Below are 26,577 nucleotides of genomic sequence, written 5' to 3'. Positions count from 1 at the left end.
TGAACACATACACATACATAACCCATGCTAGAACCTTAGCTTCGAGTTTTAGTTCTTATTAAACACCACAGAAAACCCAAAAGGGACATAACAGAAGGATGGGAAAGCCATCCTTCCCTACTTCTCACTATTCCAATCTACTTTTTCTGCATTCACTCCAACACAGCCAGCCAAATAGGGGCTACTCCTGTGATCATAAACTAGGAATCTTGCTGAGAATTGGTCTTGCTATGAAACAGATTCCAGCTTTTCAAAAAACCAGTAAGTTATTTTCCATTTGCATGTATTTCTGCTATTTTCCACAGAGGTTAGACAGCAGGAGATAGAGAAAAGCTGGGTGTTTTTATTTGGGAAGAGGAACTGTCAAGAGAATAAGGGGCTAAAAGAGGTCAGGAGAAACAAGGAAAGAAACAGAGGTGGAGAGAGAACATGAATCTAAGAGCAGAATCAGAAGGGAACACTTTATTGCTGCAGTTAAAAAAGAAAAGAAAACCTTCGAAAAGGCCTGTGAGCTTGTCTTTAGGAATAGTATGGGAGGTTCCATTCTGTCATGGAGAGAGCAAGGGAAGAGAAAAAAAGCTGGTCCCAAGCTTTAAGTAGTCATTATGGAAAGCGAAATGGGTAGGCTAATCTCTGAGGCCCTGACAGTGTTGGCCAAATCTGTGAAGTATTCAGGGGAGTTAACTATAAAAGGTCCTGGTCTCTTCCAGCTCCTCATTCATAATCTCCCCTCTACTTTCACTCATCTTTTTTCTCCTCAACACACACGCATGCACGCACACACACACACACACACACAGACTTCGCTGGCACCATTATCTCCAGCTCAAGGCAACTACTTAGGACACTGGAAGTCCCTAATTCAGAAACCAGATCAAGAGTGGGTAAATAAGGCTAAAAAAGAAGTTTTACTGTTCTCTCACATTGGAATTCTGAACCATTCTCCCACAAAACCATGCTAAATATGTAGCTAGACCATATAATGCTATTCGTTAGTAATAAGACTTCAGATACATTAGAAATGAAATACTTTTATGGGCCAATCTAAGAACCTACTACATCTTGGCCATAACATGAGAAAACAGCATCAGAGTTTTCAATAACCTACTACTAAGAGCATAAATGCCAATAAGTAGGAGACTAATTACATGTGTGTATTTGCATCCTAGATGAAATATAACAATATAAGAAATACTGGACTAGAAGACACACAATCTAGTTCATAAGTTCTGGTGCAACCGCTATCAAGTTTGTGACCTTGAGCAAGGCATCTAACCTTTCAGAACCTGTTTCTTTACAAGAAAATGGTAATACTAACTGCAATTCTTTCATAGAAGACTTACTATAAAGGATCCAATAAGAAAACACTGACAGTAATTGTGAAAAGTACACAGCCATACTGGCTGCCTGCTTTTACACCTACTCAAAAAAGTTTCCTGAAGTAGGTTTTATGTCTCTTTTAGTTGAATATATCCCTGTGTCACTCAGTACAGTGCCTTAGAGCCCTCACAGTATGTATTCAAGATTAAATGAATCAAAAGTTAAGCTAATCACAAGTAAAGACATCCAATCTGTCTTCAAAAAGCTCTCTGCAAATAATAGCCTACGGCCGGATGGCTTCAAAGGGTAATATTACCAAACATTCCAAAAAGAACTGACACCATTTCTGCTCAAACTCTTTCAAAAATGTGAAGAAAAAGGAACACAACCTAACTCATTTTATGACACTAACATCACTCTAGTAACAAAACAAAATAAAGATACTATAAGAAAGGAAAATTACAAGCCAATCTCCCTAATGAATAAAGATGCAAAAATTCTCAACAAAATACTTGCAAATCAAATCCAAAGACACATTAAAAGAATCATACACCATGACCAAATGGGGTTCATCTAGGCATGCAAGGGTGGTTCCACATGAGAAAATCAATTACTGTAATAAAGTACATTAACAAATCAAAAGGGAAAAATCAAATGATCATCTCAATAGATGCTTAAGCATTTGACAAAATTCAGCATCATTTTTTTTTATAAAATCACTTCAAAAGGTAGGAATTGAAGGAAACTTCCTCAATAGGATAAAGGGCATATATGAAAAACCAACAGCCAGCATAGTACTCAACGGTGAGAGACTCAAAGCCTTCCCCCTAAGATTGGGAATAAGACAAAGATGCCCACTGTCACCACTATTATTCAACATCCTGTGAGAAGTTCTAGCCAGAGCAATTCGGCAAGACAAAGAAATAAAGGCAACCAAATTCGAAAGGAAGAAATAAGACAGTCATTACTTGCAGATGACCTTGTATTTGGAAAATCCTGAGAAATCAACAACAAATCTACTTGAGCTAATAAACAAATTCAGCAAAGTGATGGGATACAAGATTAATGTGCAAAAGTCAGTAATGTTCCTATACACAGGAAATGACCTGAGGACACTCAAGAAAAAAATTCCATTCACAATAGCAACTAAAAAAAATCAAGTACCTAGGAATTAACTTAACCAAGGATGTAAAAGACCTCTACACAGAAAATTATAAAACGTTACTAAAGGAAATCAAAGAGAACCTAAACAGATGGAAAGATATTCCATGTTCATGGATAGAAAGTCTAAACATCGTTAAGATGTCAATTCTACCCAAATAGATCTACAGATTCAATGCAATTCCAATCAAAATTCCAACAAACCACTTTGCAGACTTGGAAAAACTAGTTATCAAATTTATTTGGAAGGGAAAGGGGCCTCAAATTGCCAAAAACATTCTAAAAAAGAACAAAGTGGAAGACTTATACTTCCTGATTTTAAAGACTAGAAAACCACAGTGGTCAAAACAGCATGGTACTGGCACAAAAACAGATACATTGATTAAATGAATCAAACTGAGAGTTCAGAAATAGACCCCCAGATCTATGGTCAACTGATTTTTGATAAGGCCCCAAATCCACTCAACTGGCACAGAACAGTGTCTTCAACAAATGGGGCTGGGAGAACTGGATATCCATATCCAAAAGAATGAAAGAGGACCCCTACCTCACACCTTATACAAAAAATAACTCAAAATGGATCAAAGACCTCAATATAAGACACAGTACCATAAAACTCCTAGAAGATAATGTAGGAAAAAATCTTTAAGACCTTGTAATAGGAGGTACCTTAGACCCAAAGCACAAGAAACAAAAGAAAACAATAGATAAATGGGAATTCCTCAAAATCAAAAGCTTCTGCGTCTCAAAGTGATTTGTCAAAAAGGTGAAGACACAGCCAACTCTATGGGAAAAAATATCTGGAAACCATATATCTGATAAGAGACAGACACCCTGCATATATAAAGAAATCCTACAACTCAACAACAGTAGTACAAACAGCTCAATTATAAAACGGGCAAAAGATATGAAAAGATGTTTCTTCGAAGAGGGAAAAAACACAAGAAAAAATGTTCATTTTCACTAGCTATTAGGGAGATGCAAATTAAGACCACAATGAGATATCATCTCACACCAATAAGAATGGCTGCCATCAAACAAACAGGAAACTACAAATGCTGGAGAGGATTTGGAGAAACTGGAACTCTTATTCATTGCTGGTAGGACTATAAAATGGTACAGCCACTCTGGAAGACAGTTTAGCAGTTTCTCAGTAAGCTAGATATTAAATAACCCTATAATCTGGCAATTCCACTCCTTAGTATATACTCAGAAGATCTGAAAGCAATGACACAAACAGACATTTGTACACTGATGTTCATAGCAGCATTGTTCACAATTGCCAAGAGATAGAAACAATCCAAGTGTCCTTCAACAGATGAGTGGATAAACAAAATGTGGTTTATACATACAATGGAATACTATGCAGCAGTAAGAAGGAACAAGGTCCTGAAACATCTGATAACATGGATGAAACTTGAAGTGAAATAAGTCAGACACAAAAGGAGAGATATAGTGTGCTATCACTAATATGAACTCCCTGAACAATTGAGAGTGATGATGCTTGTACAACTAAGTAAAGATAATGTGAGACAGCAGTGATTGTTTATCTAGTACAGAATATATGCTATGTGAAATTAGGAACCCCCTACCCAATTAAGTCAAACCCTCGATCTTGAGGCTTGCTCTTGTGAAACTTATGGCAGTAAAGGGGAGGCTAAGTCTACCTATAATTATGTTTTGTTGCTCAGATTGTGGCCTTCCTCTCTCTAAGCCCAACTTGGCCAATAAATTCATAACTGGGACATGACTCCCAGGGAGTGACTCTCCCTGGCAATATGGGACACAACTCCCAGGAAGGAGTCTGGCCCTGGCATCAAAGGATTGAGAATGCCTTTTGACCAAAAAAGAAAAAGAAAGGTAACAAAATAGGTTTCAGTGGCTAAGAGATTTCAAATAGATTAAGAGGTTATCCTGGAGGTCTCTTAAGCAAGCCCCAGCTAGTTATTCCAAATGCCCACAGTATGCCAAGCCCTAATCAACAGTAATCCTGAAAATACTAAAGAATACCTAGGTCCCTATCTGAGACTCTATAAAAGCTTCACCCACTAAGTTTACTTTTCAGAAACTTAAATCCTCCAGTGTTCTTATGCCAGGTAAGTCCCAAAACTCAGAGACAACAGCCTCTCCAAGAACATCACCCAGATGCATTGCCCTTCCATGATGTTGACACCCCTTTTCAATATGAACAAGTTAGGGTGGTCCCTGCCCAGATATCCCTGAAGATTGACAAACTGATCAAACAAGAGAGAGGGGTAGCAACAGACATGATACAATTTAACAAAGGATTACGAATACTAAATCTTTACAATACAAATTTTATTTTAATTTCTGGGATACCAGAATAGCTAGAAGAAAGAAATGACATGGTGGAACTGTAACACATACCATGCTTTGAAATGTGCTCTATAAGTACTTGTTAAATTGTACTTTGAAACTTATCACCTTTCTGTAGATATATATTATATCTCATAATAAGGAAACAACTGAAATTGTGGAACTGTAACCCATAACATTCTTTGAAATTTGCTAACTACTTGTTAAATCGTACTTTGAAAGTTATCACTTTCCTGTGTATGTGTTATATTTCACAATTAAAAAAAAAAGTTAAGCCAACCACAAGATGCACTGGATTAATTGTAGTAATGAATTAAAGGAGGAAAATAATACTTGACATTAAAGAGCTAGCACCACAACTAATCACTTTGTACTTAAACTCTTATTAGCATCACCTATTTCTATGATAACACCTCCAGAAGTGAAATTTTGAAAGAGTGCCTTATCTGTAGCACTGAGAATATCTAGGGCCATTTCATATAGCCAAAATTAATGAAAATAAACTAAGGTTGGGGGGGACCTTTCAACACATGCATCAAAAACTGAAATGTTTACCTGACGAACTGCCAAAGCATATTTTATTCCGAGCAGACCACCATGTCTAACTTCCCATTGTTCCTGTGTGAGTAATTTAAGCAGCACATCCACAGTCTTATGAACTCCTGTTTCATTCATGTGTTTTAACACCACACCTAATGTTTGAGCACAAGTTTCACGAACAGGTGCCACAACCTACAAGTGAGAAGGAAAGAAAACTCACATTTGCAAACAAATTTATTTTGTAGAATTTGAAATTTGATTAGGCAAAGCCTCCCTCAGGTGATACTTACTTCATCAGAAACAAAGTCTCCAAATCTATCTAATGCAAAAACACAAAGGAGTCTAATAACCAAGTCTTCCAACCACTCCTGATGCTGCTGAATCATCTATTAAAATATAATCGTTTTTAATAATAGACATAAATTATACTTTGAACTAGGGGATGGAGAATGGGGGAGGGGACCTTAGGTTCAACATAAGAAATAAAATATTAGGGATAGATTACTTAGCTGTAGGAACCAAAATCTAAAAGCAGACTAGTCCAATTAATATCTTTACTATTAACCACATCCTCTTTGATGATTACTTTGATTCAGATAAACTGTACCAACATCCTTAAAATTAATGGATTCTGTTATGTTACTTGTACTCAAAATGAAATTAAGAAACTGCTTAAGTCTCCTCTGATATCAACTATGTCTATCACTTATCTACTTTCTCTATTTACCAGTGACTTCATATGCCACACCACTCATATTCTTGACTGACCTTTCTACTATCTTCTTATTCATCAAATTCTAGTCCATTAAATCCTCCTCAAATATTCTTGCTTCTATATGTTTTTCCACTCAATGTTTCTGAATGTCTTTTCCATGAACATAGTCTTCCCTCTGTCTATAAATAGATTTCTTCCTATCCTTATCTTTCTTCCTCATATTCACCTTTCCCTATTTCTTCCTCTCCATTTACCTCTCATTTCTACTTCATGACACATATTTGCCTGTCTTAGAAAAAGAGGCCAACTACTGTTGCTTTAATACACTTACCTCTTCTAAAGTGCTGTCTCCCATTTTACCACCACTTTTCCCATGAGCTTTAAGGATTTCCCTAAGTCCAGTGCCTGCACCATGTCGAACCTACAAGTAAAAGCACAAGAAGTTAATGTCAGAGGCTAAATTCTTAAGAAACTGAGTTGAATTTTTCTTAATATTTTTTCATATCAAAGAAAAGAAATTAGAATAACAAAGTGACCCCATACAAGTATTTTTCTTCTATCCAAGGGGAACTACATATATTAATTTCATAATTTTTAAAATTTATTTTTAAATCAAAATAAGAAAACAGTTGCTCTGAAATCCTTCTGAGATATAAATCCATATGGCTGTCACTCCTTTACTCTCTACTTGCATTTAACGTTATCTACAACAAGGATGTAGAAGCAAAGTATCATATATTGTTTTTCATAGCCCCAACACCAATTATTTTTGAAACATACGCATAAAAGTTAAGCTCTAAAGCTCTCAGTTGTAAGCACTAAAGGAAGACAATTCTAACAAAATGTCTCATGACTAAAGCTTTACTATAGCCCTAGGGTAAATTGCCTTCTTAGATAAGGTGAGGATATTTCTGCAGTGTCATCTGGAAGAGATGAAAACAGGCCACTGACACTGCACCCACTTATTCAAGACCCATTAGAGTTAAAACTTGAATAGCTTTAAATACAAGTACTTTAAGGAGCAGAAAGGCTGCTAAAAGATATTCCAAACCAATTTTTTTTTTTTTTTTTTTTTTTTTAATTAACCAGGGGCCAACAGAAGAGAGACAGAATAGCTTTAAACACCAATCCCCAACTTTGACCAGAGTTGCTTCACTTTCATCTCTATTACATATTGGGATGTGTTCAAGACTTTCTTTGAAGAAATATTTCTGAGGCTAAAAAGCTAGTTTGGAAATTACTGCTCTTCAGCAATCAAAACTGTTTACCTCCAAAGGAAAACAAAGCAATTTTTACTGCCTGGAAGCTTTAGATTATGCCTAAAGAATGAAAAGAAACAATCAATTCACTAAAGAAATATGATGAAAAGGTATTTAAAAAAGAGGTGAAAATTAGTCTAAAGTTTTTCTACTAAGAAAGTCAATGACATGAAGTGCCCTGAAAGGGACACAAGAGAAGAACCAGGACTCTGCCAAAGTAGATTATTCTTGACATTGTTTCCTTCCATGCACAGAAAATAGAGCTGATAAAAATTGTAATGAAGAAATCTTACCTCCCAAGATGGATTAAAAAGGTCATTACAAAGCTCTTCACAAAAGCTTTCCAAAGGCCATTCATTTGTCTGTATGAGAAAAATAGAACAGTAACTCAAAAGGTCTATTTTATGCTAATAATTTAAGTAACTTAATAAATTGTATTTATAAGTCCAGCAATAATCAGCCTTAAAATTTTAAAAAAATTAAGATTTTTACTAATAAAATACTTAAATATATGATAAGATTTTTACTAATAAAATTTCTTTCAATTGACAAATCAGTAAATACTGTCTACTGAAACATTAGTTTGAAAAAATTATAAAAAATTTAATGGACACTTCAGGGCATTTTAGCAGTACCTCTTCAATTAAGGAAGAGCTGTCTGGAACATTATCAATCAAAACTTTGGAATCAGCTGCAGACTGATTAATTACAACATTCGCTATTTTCCGTCTCTTTTCTTCTGGCTCCCCATCAGTGCTATCATTGCTAAAAAATAAAAGTCACTATTTAAAAAACTGAATAAAGGATAACATGAATCATAATGAATATAAAAGAACCCATCATACGAACAAATGTTTAACCATATTCTGCTTATATGGTTTACTTAAAATTTCATGTAACAAGAAGTATATGGGAACTCGGTACTTTTTATATGACTTTTCCATAATTCTACAGTTTCTCTAAAAAATTCATGTATCAAATATCAAAGATTAGCTGCTTAAAATATTTTCAGCAAAAAATATCCTCCATTTATTGCTGAATACAAAATAAGTTAGGAAATTCTTGCTTTCAAATTGGATCTCAAATTTATCAAGTCTCTGTTTCTCTCCCTCCCTACAACCAGACACCCTCCTTTTTATTACAATCCTTGGCCCAACAACCTAAATCTGGCCCAGCACTAATTTTAGGCTTTTGAACTTGGGAGAAAATTGATATACTGAGTAATAAAATACAACAATCTTTATTTGTTCCTATCACTCTTCCCCTAATTCTCTCTAATCTAGTCAGACTGACCAGTCACATTACTGTCTAAACTTGTTGGGCAAGCTTCCACCTCTAGGCATCTGCCCTTACTAGTCCCTCTGTTTGGAAAGCTCTTTTCCCAGACATACACATGGCCAACATCCTTATCTCTTTCAGATCTTTACTCAAAATTCACCTCTGTGAAGACCCCCAATCATCTATCTAAAATTTCAAACCCTCTCCTTACAAAATATTTCATATGTTCCTCCCTTTATTTATATTTTTTTCTCCCCAGCCCTAATCATTAACATACTACATATTTTACTTCTTTATTTTGAATCTGATCTATCCTTCCATCCAGAATGTAAGCTCCACAAAGGCAGACAGTTTTATCTATTTTATTTGCTATTCTACCTCTAGGGCCTGGAACAGTCCCTGGCACACAGTAGGTATTTCAATAAATATTTGTAGAATGAATAAACCATGAACTCTGAAAAACAAGGTCTAATATTTCTAATAATTCACACCTTGGAATAAAAGTACTTCTATGAATAGAGGCCAGTAGAAACACTTACAAGGGTACTATATGATTTTCATGAGCTGTTAACCTGATAGTTACTGAGCTCAATAAAGGGTATATACTTAAAGGAAAATCTTAATCCCAAGTAGAAATTTCTATCAAGTAAATGTACATTTTTATTTATCCACCCTCTTTGTGCCCATTTGTTAAGTAAACCCTGTTTTAGCTTCTTGTGAATGGAAAGGACAACAAGAATGATGGCAAAACCATATTTTCACAGCTTTTAAGTGTTCATTAATTCATCACTTACTCAAACACTTCTTGAACACCACTAAAGATTCTGATTTAACAGATCTTAAAGGGGTCAAAGAACTGCATTTTAACAAGCCCCTCAAGACACATTAAAGCAAGTTGTTTTTGTTTTTTTTTTGAACTTTTTATTGTATATATTTTCAGTAATATTTAATACTGTAAACTTATTTGGCTTTTGAAATAAAAAACATAATTTTGCTACAAGAACAACTAGATAAGCAAAATAAATATTTCTCCAAATTGAGCACAGCAAAAATTGGTGCCTTACAGTGACTTAATAATTGTCAAGTCTTCTGATTTACCATTTTTAAAAACATCACTTAGCATTTTCATTAAGAATATTCAGATGAAAAAACAGAAATGGGGACACCCATCTCCATCAAGACAGCAGAGTAAGATACTTCAGGACACCCTCCCTCCACAGAATCTTTCAACAACCAGCAAGTATTGACAGAAAGATCTTTCTCAAAGCTTCAGAAAAGAGTTAAAGGACTACAGTAACAGGGCAAGAGCAAAATTAATAAACAGGCACTTAGAAGTGATAGAATGTCATGGGCCACTGACTGGCCCCTCCACCATGTCTCATGAGCTTAGTGCTGAACCAGTCCACACTACCAGTGTGGGCCCCTGGTCCAGGTTCCAGAAGGAGCACAGTAACTCTGAGGCACACACTGGGAGCATGTATGTCTGTACCAATTTGTCTGGTGGTAGCCCAAGAGACTCACCATCCCAAAAATTGCCCTGTGTGTAGAAAGTAGCTCAAGAGACTATCCTACAGAATGTTGAGGGAGGGAAATCCAAGATGGTGGGATTAGGAGAGACAGAGCAAAATTCTCCTCTGTGAAAAACACTACATAAAACACAGAAAGGGCTCCTATTCCAGGGTTCCACCAGCTAGGCAGGGACTTTATATATCCATAGAGATTGAGCACTTGGAGAATCCAAGAGACCTCGTTTGGAGTTGTGTGTTTGATCCAGAGGGCAGCTGAGGAAACAGCAGCCAGACTCATGCTGTGGTGGGGAGAAACTCAGACTGTGTTTGGAGGCGGGCTGGAGTGGGACCCTAGAAGCAGACAGGGAGCCGGCAATGGGAGCCGCGGTCAATCGCAGCAGGGAGTGCCTTCCACATCCCAGGCACCCACCTCGGTATCTGGCATGGGTGATAAGCCTTTGGAAACCCACAGATGAAGGACCCCGAGCCAGGGATGAGCCACTGCAGCAGGCAGACGATCACAGAAGTGGGTGGTTTCCACACCCTGGGCAGCCATCTTTGCAGAGGGCTGGGAGACACCCTTTCGTAGCGCCGGGGCGAAATGCTTCCTTAAGTGAATTCAGGATTTGGCCAGCTTCTGGTGGCACACACTCCTCCAGAGAAGCCCATGGGGTGCACAGCCTAGAGACAGGGGTGCCACACGGAAGTGACCCTGAAGAATGGTGATGGCATCTGGAACACCTCTGTCAACTGGGAAGGCATGTGGCTGGTGTCAGCTGGTCCTTTGCTCCTGGACTGTGTTTCACAATGGCTTTCTCCAAAATGTCTCTGGGCTTCTGTCTTCGCTTCTCTCTCTCAGTTCCTGTGAGTCCTTGCTTCTTTCTCCTGGGCTGTTTCTCTCTGAGTATCTGGGGGTCCTCTCTTGGCTTCTCTGGGGCAAACTCTGAACTTCATCTCGTAGCTTAGCATCTTCAAACATTCTTCTGTCTGCATCTCCAAGCATCTCCAAGAGTTAACTTTGTTTTGTTTTCAAAGCATGTTGTTTTGAACCACCCTTTGGGAAATGCTCCTACAAGCCATGCACAGATATCACTTTTATACATCTATTAAGAAACTGAGAACAGTAATTTTACCCACATAATTCATTCCTACAACAGGAGGTAAATTAGCCTAGATTGATACCAAGTACTAGGTATGGCACGCAGCCAAGGCAATAGGTGACATTACACTGTAACAATAGTTTTCACTTTACTAATGCAGTATTCTTAACTTATGGCCCTAGACCACCTCTCTCTGACTTCTCTACTACTCTCCCTTCTGCCAACGTACTCCAGCCATAATTAACCTACTTTCTGTTTCCTGAATATTCCTTGATTAAGGCATTTACAGTTTTTCCCCTGCCTTTGAAGTTTTTTACCCCTCATTCAGAGCTGATAATCAGTAAACAAACAAACATGTATGCGGGTTTTTCTGGGAAGGTAGTCCTAGTCACTAGTAATAGTAAATAAGACTCCCTGACAATTGAGCAAGACAAACCAAAAGGAATTCCACAGTTAAAGACAATGAGAGCAAAATGTTTTATATCAAGCTGACAAAGATAAAGCTACAGAGCATTTCTATTTTAAATGAATAAGCATAAAAAGATTACTACCTCTTCTCATTAGTTTCCACTGCATCTCTGGATCTCTGTTTTGCAAATAATTTGGCCATTCTTTTAGCTTTATTCTTTTGTCTATTGCTCATTCCTGCTCGAAATTCTGAATCAATCAATTCAGCTGCCTGGAGAGTCTAAAAGAATAAAAAAATGCTGAGTTTGAACATCCGACGTTAAAATAATCAGAGTGTCAGCCTCAGAAAAGGATTGAACCTATAAATTTCAATATCCTAACCCACAGATAGGGCTTTGAAGAAGTGTGACTTCAAAATAAACATAATGTCACCCAAAAGTTACGATGCCAGTAAAAGAAACTGATGATGCCCATCATCTGTTAAGAAAAAAAAAATTATAACCATAAGTGAACAGTCCAGCATCCTGGTCATTTAACCCATATGCTCTGTTCCTCTCAACCACTCACTACCTTTTGTTCTCTTTTCCTTTCATGAGAGGCACTATAAAGGCTGTGTGACCTAAAACTGTGCACCTAACTGTAAAATTCACCTGAATTTTACAATTCTTAAATCAATGTGTGGATGCCCTGCAGCAGTTTTGATCCAGGAATCACTGGAAAGGCAGCAGAGATGAGTCTATGGCAGCAACTAACCTTAAGCAACTCCCCACAAAGGTCTATGACATATAAGACCAATCTGACCTGGCTCCTACAAGTCAAATTGGTTGTTCGCCATCCCACATCCAACTATTCTGATGTCTGTAGCCCACTTTCTCTAATATACTTGCCCATTCATTTTCTTATACCTTATCCAATCGCCATATACTATGATCACATTACTGCATTTTTCCGCACTCTTTCTTTTCTTTTCTTTACCTATGCTTACATGTTATGCTTCTTCCCTGCAGACACCATGTTTCCTTCCATTACTTCCTGGTTGCCATTGTATTTTCTGTCTCTTTATATTTTCTCCTTTTTTTCCTCCTGTACCTGCCATTGTTTTCCTAAGAAGTTATTCATCACATCATTACAGACATCCCCAATCCTAAAATATATCCTTTATGAATTCCATTAGGTTAGAAGGGAATTAGTATAAAGGCAAACAGAATCATTCTTCACTTAAGCAAAGGAAATGAGAAGATAAAGGATTCAAGACTGAAAAGCAGGAATTCTTAATAGAGTCCACAGGCCCCTAAAAGGATTGGGCCTTTTAGAAGAATAGTTTACTTTTAGAAGAATAGTAAACTCCATGAAATGTAATTATTTTACTGTATGTCTTTTTTATGAGGAGAGATCAGCAGCTTTTACTGGAACTTCAAAAGAATGTGTGCCACAAAAATAGTTAAGGAGCAAATGAGCATATGTGGGACTGGATAATTAGGGAAGAAGGAGAAAGAAAGAGTGCAATTATTTCAGGCATACAACAAAATAGCATGAAGCTGTCAGAAAAGATTATGATCAAAGGTCATGGCAGAATGACTGCAAATGGCCACAAGGGATCCTTTTGAGGTGACAGAAATGTTCTAAAATTGGATTGTGGTATTCATAATCCTTTGTTAAATTCATTCTTGTCTGTTGCTACCCCTTTCTCTAGTTTAATCGCTTCCCCAATCTTCAGGGATGTATATAATTTTCTTTTTCTTAGTTGCTAGGGTATTAGAATAGCTAGAAAGAAAGAACTGAAATGTTGGAACTGTAACCCGCAGCATCCTTTGAAATTTGTTCTGTAGCTACTTGTTAAATTGTAATTTGAAAGCTATAACTTTTTGTATGTATGTTATATTTCACAATAAGGAAATAATTGAAACTATGGTACCATAACTCATAATAATTTTGGAAATTTCCTATATATCTACTTGTTAAAATCATACTTTGAAAGATATTACCTTTTTGTATATATGTTATATTTCATAATAAGGAAATAACTGAAACTGGAATTGTAACCTATAAAATCTTTGAAATTTGCTCTCTAACTACTTATTAAATTGCACTTGGAAAGTTATCACTTCTATGTATATATGTTATATCCCACAATAAAAAATATGATAAAAAACAAAACAAAGGAAAGAACAATCAGTGCACTTAGGATCTTAATTGCTAGCTAGACGTTCCTTGAGGGTCTACCACTTTTACCTAATAGTCCAGTGTCCAGGAGGTAGGCTGAACTCCTGTCTCTGTAAAATCTGTCACCAGACATCCAATTTATGAACACACTAAATTATGGTGGACTAAGCAGCAATGAGAATTAAAGCACAGCATTGAAAAAAAATTGCAATTGCATAAGCAGAGGAAACAAACTCCGTGCATTATTTGCAATCAAACAACCAAAGGTTTTACCTACAGGTTGTTTATTTACAAGGGCTGCTGAAGTTGGGGTATAATCCAAATCTTCATCATTGAAGAGCTCTTCAGTACTCATTCCAATGGCTTCTCCCATATTAAGGCCAAGTTTCTTCTGTAATAGTTTTCGCTGACGTGCTATCCTTTCTTTAGGATCCACTTCACCTTGAAACATATAGAAATACATCCCCCACTCCAAATTAGTAAAGGTGTTTTCTAATTTATGTGTAAATCAGATTCCATTAAACACACACACACCCTTATTAAAACATCTTGAGTGCCCAAAAAACAAACCACATTCACAATCTATGAACATACCATAAACTCTACTAATTATTTAATCATGTTTGGAAAACAGTATTCTACCTAACAAAACAACCTAAGAGTTTTCATTGAGATTCCCCCATTGCCACACTGTTAGTTATCAAGTATCTATAAAGTAAAGAGGTTAATTTCCATCCAAATAAATCAATCTTATTTCATGACTATACCTTGTACCCTCTGAAAGAATATCTAATTAGGCTTAAAAAAAAAAAAGAAAAGAAAAGAAAACACACAAACAAAACTAATAATATGTTTGGAGAAAAAGATCTCAACAAATAAATGTTTATTCCAAGTGCTGACTTTATGTATTCTGAGATGACATAGTTCTAACAGCCCAAATAACAAAACTATAGGAATAAAATTATACAGATTTTGAATGTCTCAAATAAAACTTTCATTACTTCAGTGGAAAACAAGAAAACAGCACACACTGCAAAAACTCTGGCCTTAACGCAGTTAAGCTGCAAAAAAAGGGCTCTGTGCTACTGAAAAAAATACTTAGCATTTTAAAAGCAATGATTTGTTTCCAATAATGGCTGGGTAAATTCCTATTGGACTAACCCTCCAACAGATATCTATAAACTGTGGGCAAAATATAAAAACCAACTACCCAGGAGGCACTGGAAAGTGAACAAAAGAAGGCATATACTTAAAGAGGAGAGGAGTAAACACTTGGAAGAAAGGCACGGCACTAGGTGAGTTTCACGTTTTTCTAGCTTTTAGAGTAAGAGTAGGTTAGCTAAAACTTGGATAAAAATTCTCCAGTCTTTCTAGTTTCAAAGTTAGGGGGAACTAAAGCCCCTGGAAGGTTGAAAGAGAAATCCCAGAAAGGAGAGAGCCAGAAAGAAACCCCATATTCTGTATAAATTTGGCCCAAATCTCTGGCTAACACCTTAACCCTAAACAGGGCACACTCTAAGCAGCCCTGCTAAAGTTAAAAGAACTGAATTGAGATTTTTGAGTTGCTGTCCACTGCAGGGTACACCAAGTTTGCAATCTGAGTTCAGCCAAATTAAATGCCTGCTAAAACAAATAGCCAGGAAAAGAGTCAAAACTCTTTGAAGGAATATAACGAATCCAATCTCCATAGCACAGTAGTCACAATGTATAGGACAAGATCCAAAATTAACCAACATACAAAGAAACAAGAAAATATAACCCATTCTCAAAAGGAAAAATAATCAATGGATCAACTCAGACATGACCAGATGTCGGAACTGAAAGACAAGATTATAAAGCAGCTAATATAATGATACTCAATTGAAAGGAAGACATCATAACAATGAATAACAAACACAGAAAACCTCAGCCAAGAAATAAAAACTATTAAAAAAGAACCAGATCTCGATTACTAGGATCAAGATGGTGAAGAGAGAAGTTTCAGTGCTCCCTCCCACCACAAAAGTACTGAACAATTAGCAAGAATTGGCAGAAACATCCTTCTCAAACCTCCAGAAAACAGAAAAAGATCTGAAGGAACAGGGTGAGTGCTGAATCATGGCACCCTGGCTTCCCTCTTCTACCCCTCAGTAGCTCCATGCAAAGCAACCTGAGTTCCCAGTGCAGCTCCCTTGGTCCCAGTACCTGAGGTGGCAGACTAACTTTCGTTCACATAATGGGAGCATGTATGTCTAGTCCAATCTGCGGTGGCCTGAGGGACTCGCTGTCTGACAACTTGCCCTGCTCACAGAAGGCAGCTCACAGAGCTCTCCTACAGACTGCTGTGGGAGAAAAATCAAGTGAACCTGTAGAAAGGAATCACTGGCTACAGGACATATAACAGTGCCCAGGACCATGAAGAAACTCTTTCCTAGGAGTAAATGGGTAAAAACCTGGAGCCAAACATGCACACCCAAGACAAGATGTACAGGCAAAAAGGCCCAGAGAGGCCCTATACTTTGGCTTGGAGCTATTAAGTAAATTCTTTGTATGGATAAGCTCTGAAGGAGAGCAATCACACAGGTCAATATGCAAAGACTTAGAAAGGTGTTTTCTTTTTTCCTAATTTTATTTTTTTTGTTTTTAGTGCCTGGCATTCAAAGAAAGCTCTGCTATAACACTAGCTAGATAAAAACTTAAGGAACAGAAACCTAAGAGACTAAATTTCAGCAATAACATATTAAAATATCAAGATATCCAAGTTTCAATAAAAGATCACAACACATTCAAAGAAACAGGAAGTGATGGCCCCAGCAAAGGAGAAGATTAAAAAATTAGAAACCACCAATGAAGAGGTTCGGATCGGGGACATTCCAAATACTTAAAAGAAAGTGTGTGTGTGGGGGTGCCTAAATATGTTCAAAGAGATAAAGGAAAATATGGCCAAAAATTAAAAGAAATCATGAAAATAATAGATGAAAACAAAGAGAATATCAGTAAAGAAACAGAAATTATGAGAAGGAACCAAACAAAGCTGAAGACCACTGTAATAGAAATTGAAAATTTCCTAGATGGTTTCAACAGCAGCTTGGGACTGGCAGGAAAAAAAAAAATCAGACAACCAGAAGACAAGACAACTGAAATCATTCAGTCCAAGAATCAGAAAGAAGAATGAAGAAAAGTGAACAGAGTTTGAAGAACCTGTGGGATACCATAAAGCGTACGAATACATGCACTGTGGGAGTCATAGAAGAAGAAAGAGAGAAAGGAGCAGAAAGAATATTCAAAGAAATATGGCTGAAAACTTCCAAAATTTAACAAAAGATGTGAATATACACAACCAAGCTACTCAACAAATTCCAAACAGGATAAACCCAAATAGACCCATACCAGGCCGTGTTATGCCAAAGATGAAGACTTCTGAAAACCACAAGATAGAAGCAGCATGTCATATGCAAGACAGCCTCAGTAAAAGTGCTGATTTCTCACCAGAAACCACAGAGGGAAGAAGGCAGCAGGAAGACATATTTAAAGTGCTGAAAGCAAAAAACTGCCACCCAAGAATTATTCATCTGGCAAAACTGTCTTTCAAAATGAAGGAGGGGTATATACCCCAAAGAACTGAAAATAGGGACTTGGACAGATATTTGCACACCAACGTGTATCACAGCATTATTCACAATAGTCAAAAGGTGGAAGCAACCCACCAAGAGATGAATGCATGAACAAAATGTCTATTCATAAAACAAAATATTATTCAGCCATAAAAAGAAGTCCTGGTACATGCTACAACATGAACCTTGAAGAATCATGTTGAGTGAAATACGCCAGACACAAAAGGACAAATATTGTATGATTTCTCTTATAATGGTGAAAGTTACACAGTATTGTCAATGTACTTAACGTCAAAGAATTGTCACTTAAGATGGTTAAAATGATCTTTGCTGTATATACTTTACCACAATTAAAAATAAATAACTTATTTAAGAAAATGGAGGAAAAAAAAATGAGGGAGCAATTAAGACATTCCCAGGTAAACAAAAGCTGAGGGACTAGATCACCAGCCCTACAAGACTGGCCATAAAAGAAATGATAAAAAGAATGAAGGATGAAAGAAAAGGACACAACAATAGACAAGAACCATGTGAAGAAATAAAGATCTCCAGTAAAGATAATAACATGAGTAAATGTAAATACCAATACTATTGTATTTCTGATTTGTAACGTCACTTTTTACTTCCTACAGGATCTAAAGAGCAAATAAATAAAATGTAATGATAAACCAGTGTAGTTTTGGATTCATAATATATAAACATGTAATTTGTGAAAAGGTGGGGTGACAGAAGGGTATAGGAAAATAGTTTATGTGTGCTACTGAAGTTAAGTTGGTATCAAAGCAAACAAGATTGTTACAGATTTAGGATGTTAAATATAAACCTTCGTATATTTTAAGCCAGAGTCTCTATTTGGGATGATGGAAAAGCTTTGGTAATGAATGGTGGTGATGGTAGCACAACATTGTGAATGTAATTAACAGCACTGAGTTATATATTTGAATGTAGTTAAAAGGGGAAATTTTAGGTTGTATATATGTTACTAGAAGAAAAATTAAAAGAAAAAAATCTATGGAACTGAACAACACAGAGTACCCTAAGTTACATCATGTACTATAGTTAATAGAACAATTATAAAAACGTGCTTTTATCAATTGTAATAAATGTCAATGCAAAGTGTTAATAATAGGGTGGTATATGGGAAAATGTATTTTATGCATGATTGTTCTGTAAGCCCACAGAAATAAAAAAGGAATAATTTGTAAAACTATGTAACTGCAATATCTATATTTGAGTTGGTGAAAATACTGAATGGCATAAAGGTCCACCTTTAATGGATAATAGTTGCAGGAATTGTTTTTTAAAATAATTTGTAGAGTTCTAGTGTTCACTTCTGAAACTTAAAAGTTAAATAAAGTACTTTAGAGATGCCCTTATATCTATACTGTTTGCCTCAACTGGAATCCAGCAGTTAGAGATACTCAAAAAAGTTTATAGAGCTGAAATGAGACATCGATCATATATCTATTTTATTTCATTACAAAAAATGAAATACACATTAATGAAATTCTCTCATAAAACAAACAAAAATTTAGGCCTCATTGTAACCAGAAAGAAAATGTCAGAGAATATGCAAACCCATACAAACAGAAAGTAGAGTACAGGTTACTGGGTGGGCAAGAGGCCAATGGAGAGTTAATGCAAATAAGTAGAATTTCTGTCTGGGAGAAGGGAAAATCTTAGTAATGGATGGTAGTACAACACTGTGAATATGATTATTACCACTGAATAGTACGCTTGGCAGTGGATGGAATAGCAAAATTTGTGCTGTATGTATTTTCCCACAATTAAAAAAAAAAGAAAGATAAACTTAAAGAGATAACGACAATTAAATGCAACACATGATATTGGATGGGATTTAAGGACTAGAGGAGAAAAGGCTAAAAAGAACATAACTGGGGCATAAGAAAAAACTGGAATATAGAATATAAGCTTTATATCAATGTTCAATTTCTTGAACTTAATAACTGCACTTGAGGTGATTACATAAGTGAATATCCTTTGTAGGAAATGTACATGGAAGTATTATGTTCAAGGACTGCCATATGTGCAATCTATTCTCAAATGTTCAGTGCATGGATGGATGGATGGATGGATGGACAGACGGACGGACAGATGGATGGATGGACAAGCAGGCAGGCAGACATGCAGATAGAAAGAATGACAGAATGATACATAAGAGGTGGCAAAATGTTAAGACTGGTGGGTTTGGGGAGATCACCGCAGAGCCCAGCAGTGTCAGAGACTATTGAAACTCGTGAATAAGAGTTTCTAATTTCGCACACTCGCCAATTTGTGGAAGATGATCAGAAATGGAAAAAGAATAAGAGGATCTATCCTGGAGAATGATCCCTGGGTGCTAGAAAAGGATGTGTGTTCAGTCCTTGTTGGGGACAGTGGTAGCTCTGAAGTTCATCCACTTGACAAAGTAGCTTGACCTCATCTGGTGTGACTAAAGCTCTGGCCACCCCACGGTCCAGCAGTTCCAATCCCAAGAAAACTTGCACACACACACAACCATGAAAGAGACTTGAGATTCAGAGTAGCACCGCCCTGGAAACAGTCAATACCCCTCAAACATGGAGTGGACAAACTAATACAGTGAAGAGAAGCAAAGCCCAGTCATGCTCAACAATGTGACGGTTCTTACAGGAGAGATGTGGAGCCACACATGCAAAGCACAGTGTGGACGTTTAGACTCCAGTTCTACAGGGATTTCTGAAACAGACAACATAAACTCAGATTTGGGTGAAATAAAAACTCTACAGAAACTCAAGCAAGTCATTCCCATTACACTTCAGCATCCCTGAGGGGTAACAGGAAGGGTAAATGGAGCAGCCCTGCTCTGTTTCTCAACTGCATGGGCTCTGTAGTTATTCGCTCTACTAAACTTTCATTTTAGACATGTTTTTCTATTATATTTCAAAAAAATATTTTTTTAATTAACTAAAGTCCATCCTTTATTTTGGGGTTCACTCATTGTGTTGTACAGTTCATTGGGTTTTGGCAAATGAATCAGGTCATGAAGCCATTACAGTATCATACAGAAATAGTTTCCCTGCCCTAAAAATCCCGTGCTCCACCCACTCATCTTTCTCTTTCCCCAAGCCCCTAGCAACCACTGATCTTTTTACTATCTCTACAGTATTTGCCTTTTCCAGAACATTATAAAGTTAGAATCATCCAGTAGGCAGCTCTCCAGACTGGCCTGTGAAAGAACAAAAAGAGAAAAAAGAGAATGAATCCTGTACATGAGGAAAGCTGCACCTAAGTAACAGAAGTCATAGGAAAAGCTACTAATGAAGCTGAATGTGTGGTCAGGAAACTAGCCCCACTGCAGGACACTTCCTAGTTTCAGGCTCATGCAGGAGGCTGCCTGTTTGAAAGCTTGGCAGCTCACATGGGGGAAGCTGCTGCTGCTGAATTTGTGGTCATGAGTCACTAAGGATCCTACTGGTTCAAGGTCTGGGAGGAACCCATGGCATCAGAATGAGCAGTAGCGGGGCGGAGCTGCTCCAACTACTGAAGAAGCCTCTGCAGCATTTGAGAGCAGGGAAGGTTTTGTGCCATGGCCAACTTTCACTGTAGTTCCAAGTGGTGTATCCTGGGGAAGCAAATGCCTGATAGAACTTTTTTCAGCAAGAACCTCAAAACTGGAGTATGCTGAAACTGCATGAATATCCTGCTTCTCACTGGTGGAAATAATGTCAGGACTGAAAGCTTAAATCCCTTGTGTCCCTTCATCTCCAGTACAAACAGGCTGATGAAGCTCTTGGAATCCAATGTCTTTATTATAAGAATGTCAATGTCTAGATTTTTACTCCACTGGGTGGTGGGCATCTTTCAAAGATGGCCCATGGCAATCCCCATCTCCTGGTCTTCACATCCTCAGGCAATCCCCTCCCTTTGAGCGTGGGCAAGACCTTGTGACATGCTTCTGGTACACAAAACAGGGCAAATATGAGGGGACGTTCCTTTCAGGAGGAGTCAAAAGGCTGGGACATCCCACTTGCTGGACTCTATTTAGCCCTCTCAGCTGGCATGTTTTGATGAAGTGAGCTGCCACGTAGGAGAGTCCTATGGGGCAAGGAGATGAGGATGGCTTTTAGCTAACTGCCAGTAAAAAGCTAAAACCCTCAGTCCAACAGCTGCAAGGAACTTAGTTCTGCCAACAGCCACCTGTGTGACCTTAGAAGCACAGCCTTCTTCAGTTGAGCCTTCAGATGACACCACAGTCCAGCAACCGCCGCTAAAGATCCAGCTAAGCTGCACCCAAATTCCTGACCCATAGAAACTATGAGATAAACATGTTTTCAGTCAAAAAAAAATTGACAATAGGGGATACAAAAATCCAATCTGAGAAACAGAGGGAAAAAAAGACTTTTAAAAATTCAAAAATGAAATTAAGAAAGCAATTTCATTTGCAATAGTATCAAAAAATTAGTAATACATTTAACAAAATATGTACAAAACTTACATTCCAAAACTACAAAGTATTGTTGAAATCAATTTAAATAATCTAAATAAACAGAAAAGCATGACACTTGTTAAAATGGGAATACTTCCCAAATTAATCTACAGATTCAATGCATTTCTTATCGAAATCCTAGCTGATTTTTTTGTAGGAAATGACAAGCTGATCCTAAAATTAATATGGAAATGCAAGGAATGTACAACAGCCAAAACAAATCTTTAAAAAGAACAAAATTAGAGGACCAGCCATTTTCTCTTTTAAACATTTTTTTTGGTACAGAAGTTCCAAATCTACAGAAAAATCATGGAGAAAACAGAATCCCATATATTTTTCTCCCTCATTAACACTTTACATTTGTGTGGTAACATTGTTACAAATAAAGAAAAAATATTATAACTGCCACTATTGATTGATATTATGGTTCCCTGGTTGTATCATATAGGCCTATTTTTTTAAATTTTTATTCTATACAACCTAAAACATATATACAACCTAAAATTTCCCCTTTTAACCACATTCAAATATATAACTCAGTGCTGTTAATTACCTTCACAATGCTGTGCTAACATAATACCTTCTATCACCAAAACTTTTGTATCACCCCAAATGGAAATTCTGTACAATTTAAGCATTAACTCCATTCCCTACCACACCCTGGCTCCTGGTAACCTGTATTCTAGTTTCTATCAATTTGCTTTTATTCTAATTATTTTGTATCAGTAAGATCATACAATATGGTCCTTTTATGTCTGGCTTACTTCACTCAATATGATATCTTTGAGGTTCATCCATGTTGTAGTATGTATCAGAACTTTGTTCTTTTTTGTGGTTAAATAATATTCCACTGTATGCACATACAACATTTTCTTTACCCAATGACTGACACTTGGGTTGTTTCCACCTTTTGGCTATTGTGAATAATGCCACTTGGAATGCTGGTGTGCAAATATCTGCTCAAGTCCTGCTTTCAATTATTCTGGGTATATACCTGGAAGTTGGATTGCCAGGCCATACAGTAATTCTACATAACTTTCTGAGTAACCGCCCAACTATTTTACACAGCTGCTGCAGCATTTTACATTCCCACCAACAACGAACAAGTGTTCCTATTTCTCCACATCCTTTCCAACACTTAGTTTCCATAGGGGTGTGAAAAGTATCTTACTGTGGTTTCCATTTGCATTTCCCTATTGGCTACTGATTGTGAGTAACCTTTCATGTGCTTTTTTGCCATCTGTATATATTCTTCAGAGAAATGTCCATTCATGTCTTTAGTCCATGTTTTAATTTGGTTGGTTGTCCTTTTTTTGTGGGGTTGTAGGATTTCTTTATATATTCTGGATATTAAACCCTTATCAGATACATGGTTTCCAAATATTTTCTCCCACTGTGTAGGTGGTTGTTTTACTTTCATGATAAACTCTTTGGATGCACAAAATTTTTTAATTTTAATAAAGTCCCATTTATCTATTTTTTCTTTTGTAGCTTATGCTTTTGGAGTAAAGTCTAAGATACCATCGTCAAACATGAGATCCTGAAATACTCCCCTGTATTTTCTTCTAGAGTTTTATTATATCTAGGTTTTGATCCATTTTGAGACAATTTTTCTATATGGTGTGAAGTAGGGGATCTTCCTTCCTTCTTTTGCATATGGATATCCAGTTTTCCTAGCACCATGGGTTTTTTTGTTTTGTTTTCACTATTATTGTTTTATTAGAGAAGTAGTGGGTTTTCAGAACAATCATGCATAAAATACAAGATTCCCATGTACCACCCTATTATCAATATCTTGCATTGGTGTGGTACATTGGTTACAACAGAAGAAAGCATATTTTAAAAATTGTACTGTTAACTACACTCCATGGTTTAAATTAGGGTTCACTCAGCACCATGTTTTGAACAGTATTCTTACCAATTGAGAGGATTTGGCAGCTTTGTCAAAAATCGATTGGCCATAGATGTGAAGGTCTATTTCTGAACTCTGAATTTAATTCCATTTGTCTATATGCCTGTCCTTGTGCCAGTTCCTGATGTTTTGACCACTGTGGCTTTAAAATAAAAGTTTTAAACTCAATAAATACGAGTCCTTCAACTTCATTCTTATTTCCTATAATGTTTTTTTTTTTTCTCTTTGGGCCCATTTACCCTTCCATATAAATTTGATGATTGGCTTTTCCACTTCTGCAAAGAAGGCTATTGGAATTTTGATTGGGATTGCATTAAATCTGTAAATCACTTTGGGCAGAATTGATATCTTAACAGATTTAGCCTTCCAATCCATGAACACTGAATGGTCTTTCCATTTATTTAGAAATTTAAATTATTAAATTATGTAGAAATTTAAAAATTTTTTTAGCAATGTTTTATTTCCGCACATAAGTCCCTTAAATTCGTAGACACTTGATTCTTTTAGTTCATATTGTAAATGGAATTTTTTTTTCTTGATTTCCTCTTTGGATTGTTCATAACTAGTTGTGCCAGTCTGAATGTATCATGTCCCCCAAAACACCATTATCTTTGATGCAATCTTGTGTGGGCAGATGTATTAGTGTTGATTAGATTGTAATTCTTTGATTGAGTGCTTCCATGGAGATGTGACCCACCCAACTGTAGGTGATAACTCTGATTAGATAATTTCCATGGAGGCGTGGCCCTGCCCATTCAGCATGGGCCTTGATTAGTTCACTGGAGCCCTGTAAAAGCTCAGACAGAAGGAGAGAGTTTGCTACAACCAAGAGGGACACTTTGAAGAATGCACAGGAGCTAAGACAGGAGCTACAGCTTACAGAGACATATTGGAAACAGACTTTGAAAGCAGACTTTTGCTCCAGAGAAGCTAAGAGAGGACAAATGCCCCAAGAGCAACAAAGACTGACATTTCTGAGGAGCTGCAGCCTGGAGAGGAACATCCTGGAAGAATGCCATTTTGAAACCAGACCTCTGGAGCAGACACCAGCCACATGCCTTCCCAGGTAACAGAGGTTTTCCAGACACCATTGGCCATCCTCCAGTGAAGGTACCCAATTGTTGATGACTTACCTTGGACACTTTATGGCCTTAAGACCGTAACTGTGTAACCAAATAAACCCCCTTTATAAAAGCCGATCCATTTCTGGTGTTTTGCAAAAAGTCAGCATTAGCAAACCGGAACACTAGTGTAGAGAAATACTACTGATTTTTGCATGCTGATCTTGTACCCAGCCAATTTGCTGAATTCATTTCTTAGCTCTAGTAGCTTTATTATGGATTTTTCAGGACTTTCTATACAAAGAATCTGCAAATAAGGAAAGTTTCCCTTCTTCCTTTCCAATTTGGGTGTCTTTTATCTCTTTTTCTTGCCTAATTGCTCTGGCTAGAACTTCTTGTACAATGTTGAGTAGCAGTAGTCAAAGTAGGCATCCTTGTCTTGTTCCTGATCTTAGGGGAAAAGCTTTCAGTCTTCCACCATTGAGTATGGTATTAGTTGTGAGTTTTTAATACATGCCATTTGTCATGTTGAGAAAGTTTCCTTCTATTCCTAGTTTTTGACATTATTTATCAACAATGGGTGCTAGATTTTGTCAAATGCCTTTTCTGCATCAACTGAGATGATCATGTGTTTTTTCCCCTTCATTCTGTTAATGTTGTATAGTATACTAATTTCTTATGTTGCACCACCCTTGCACACCTGGGATAAATCCCACTTGATCACGGTGTATAATTTTTTTAATGTACTATTAGATTTGGTTCACTAGTCTTTTGTTGAGGATTTCTGCATCATAATTCATAAGGGATACTGGTCTGTAATTTTGTTTTCTTGTAGTATCTTTATCTGGTTTTGGTACGAGGATGATATTGGCCTCATAGAATGAGTTAGGGTATGCTTCCTCCTCCTCAGTTTTTTTGACAGAGTTTGAGCAGGACTGGTGTTAATTTTTCTTGGAATGTTTGGTAAAATTCACCAGTGAAGCCATCTCATCCTAGGCTTTTCTTTATTGGGAAGTTTTTTTTCGTTTTGTTTTGTTTTTTAATATTCATTTTAATTGAGATATATTCACATACCATGAGGTCATACAAAACAAATCATACATTCGATTGTTCCCAGTACCGTTACATAGTCGTGCATTCATCACGAAAATCAATCCCTGACACCTTCATCCCCACACACACAAAAATAACAATGATAATAATTAAAATGAAAAAGAGCAATTAAAGTAAAAAAAGAACACTGGGTGCCTTTGTTTGTTTATTTGTTTGTTTCCTTCCCCCATTTTTCTACTCACCCATCCATAAACTAGACAAAGGGGAGTGTGGTCCCTAGGGCTTTTATTGGGAAGTTTTTAAATTACTGATTCAATCTCTTTACTTGTGACCGATTTAAGATCATCTATTTCTTCTGAAGGCAGTGTACATAGTCTGTGGGTAGACTAGCACTGAATGGTGTCAAACTTACTACAAAGCAATAGTAACTGAGACAGTGTGGTACTCATCTAATGACAGACATATACACCAACAGCATATAATTGAGAGTCCAAAATTAAACACATCTCTGTAGTTATGTGGTCAAGGTCAACTGATTTCTGAAAAGGGTGCCCCAGCCATTAAATAGGGAAAGAACAGACTTCTCAACACATGACGCTGAATTACTCAATATCCACATGCAAAAGAATGAACTTGACCCTTATCTCACACCACAAAGAAAAATGAATCCAAAATGGATCAAGACCTAGATATAAGAGCTA

General features: G+C 36.8%; 1 protein-coding gene across 2 annotated transcripts in view; it reads right to left on the bottom strand.

Annotated features, from left to right (window-relative positions):
* Nucleotides 1–26,577, bottom strand: part of BTAF1 (B-TFIID TATA-box binding protein associated factor 1) — a 131,866-nt gene that overhangs the window by 79,606 nt on the left and 25,683 nt on the right. Inside the window, exons 5-11 of one of the 2 annotated variants that reach the window (XM_037804151.1) lie at nucleotides 14,067–14,230; nucleotides 11,770–11,906; nucleotides 7,968–8,097; nucleotides 7,626–7,694; nucleotides 6,405–6,494; nucleotides 5,649–5,744; nucleotides 5,374–5,550 (exon numbers count right to left, since the gene is read on the bottom strand). In XM_037804151.1, the coding sequence (XP_037660079.1) occupies nucleotides 5,374–5,550; nucleotides 5,649–5,744; nucleotides 6,405–6,494; nucleotides 7,626–7,694; nucleotides 7,968–8,097; nucleotides 11,770–11,906; nucleotides 14,067–14,230 (863 nt within the window). Of the gene's footprint in view, nucleotides 1–5,373; nucleotides 5,551–5,648; nucleotides 5,745–6,404; nucleotides 6,495–7,625; nucleotides 7,695–7,967; nucleotides 8,098–10,548; nucleotides 10,720–11,769; nucleotides 11,907–14,066; nucleotides 14,231–26,577 lie in introns of those variants that run through there. The other variant, XM_037804152.1, reaches the window with a different exon arrangement.

This window comes from Choloepus didactylus, chromosome 15, assembly GCF_015220235.1.
Source record: "Choloepus didactylus isolate mChoDid1 chromosome 15, mChoDid1.pri, whole genome shotgun sequence".
NCBI classification, from domain to species: Eukaryota; Metazoa; Chordata; class Mammalia; order Pilosa; family Megalonychidae; genus Choloepus; species Choloepus didactylus.
This window is presented reverse-complemented; position numbering and strand designations above follow the sequence as displayed.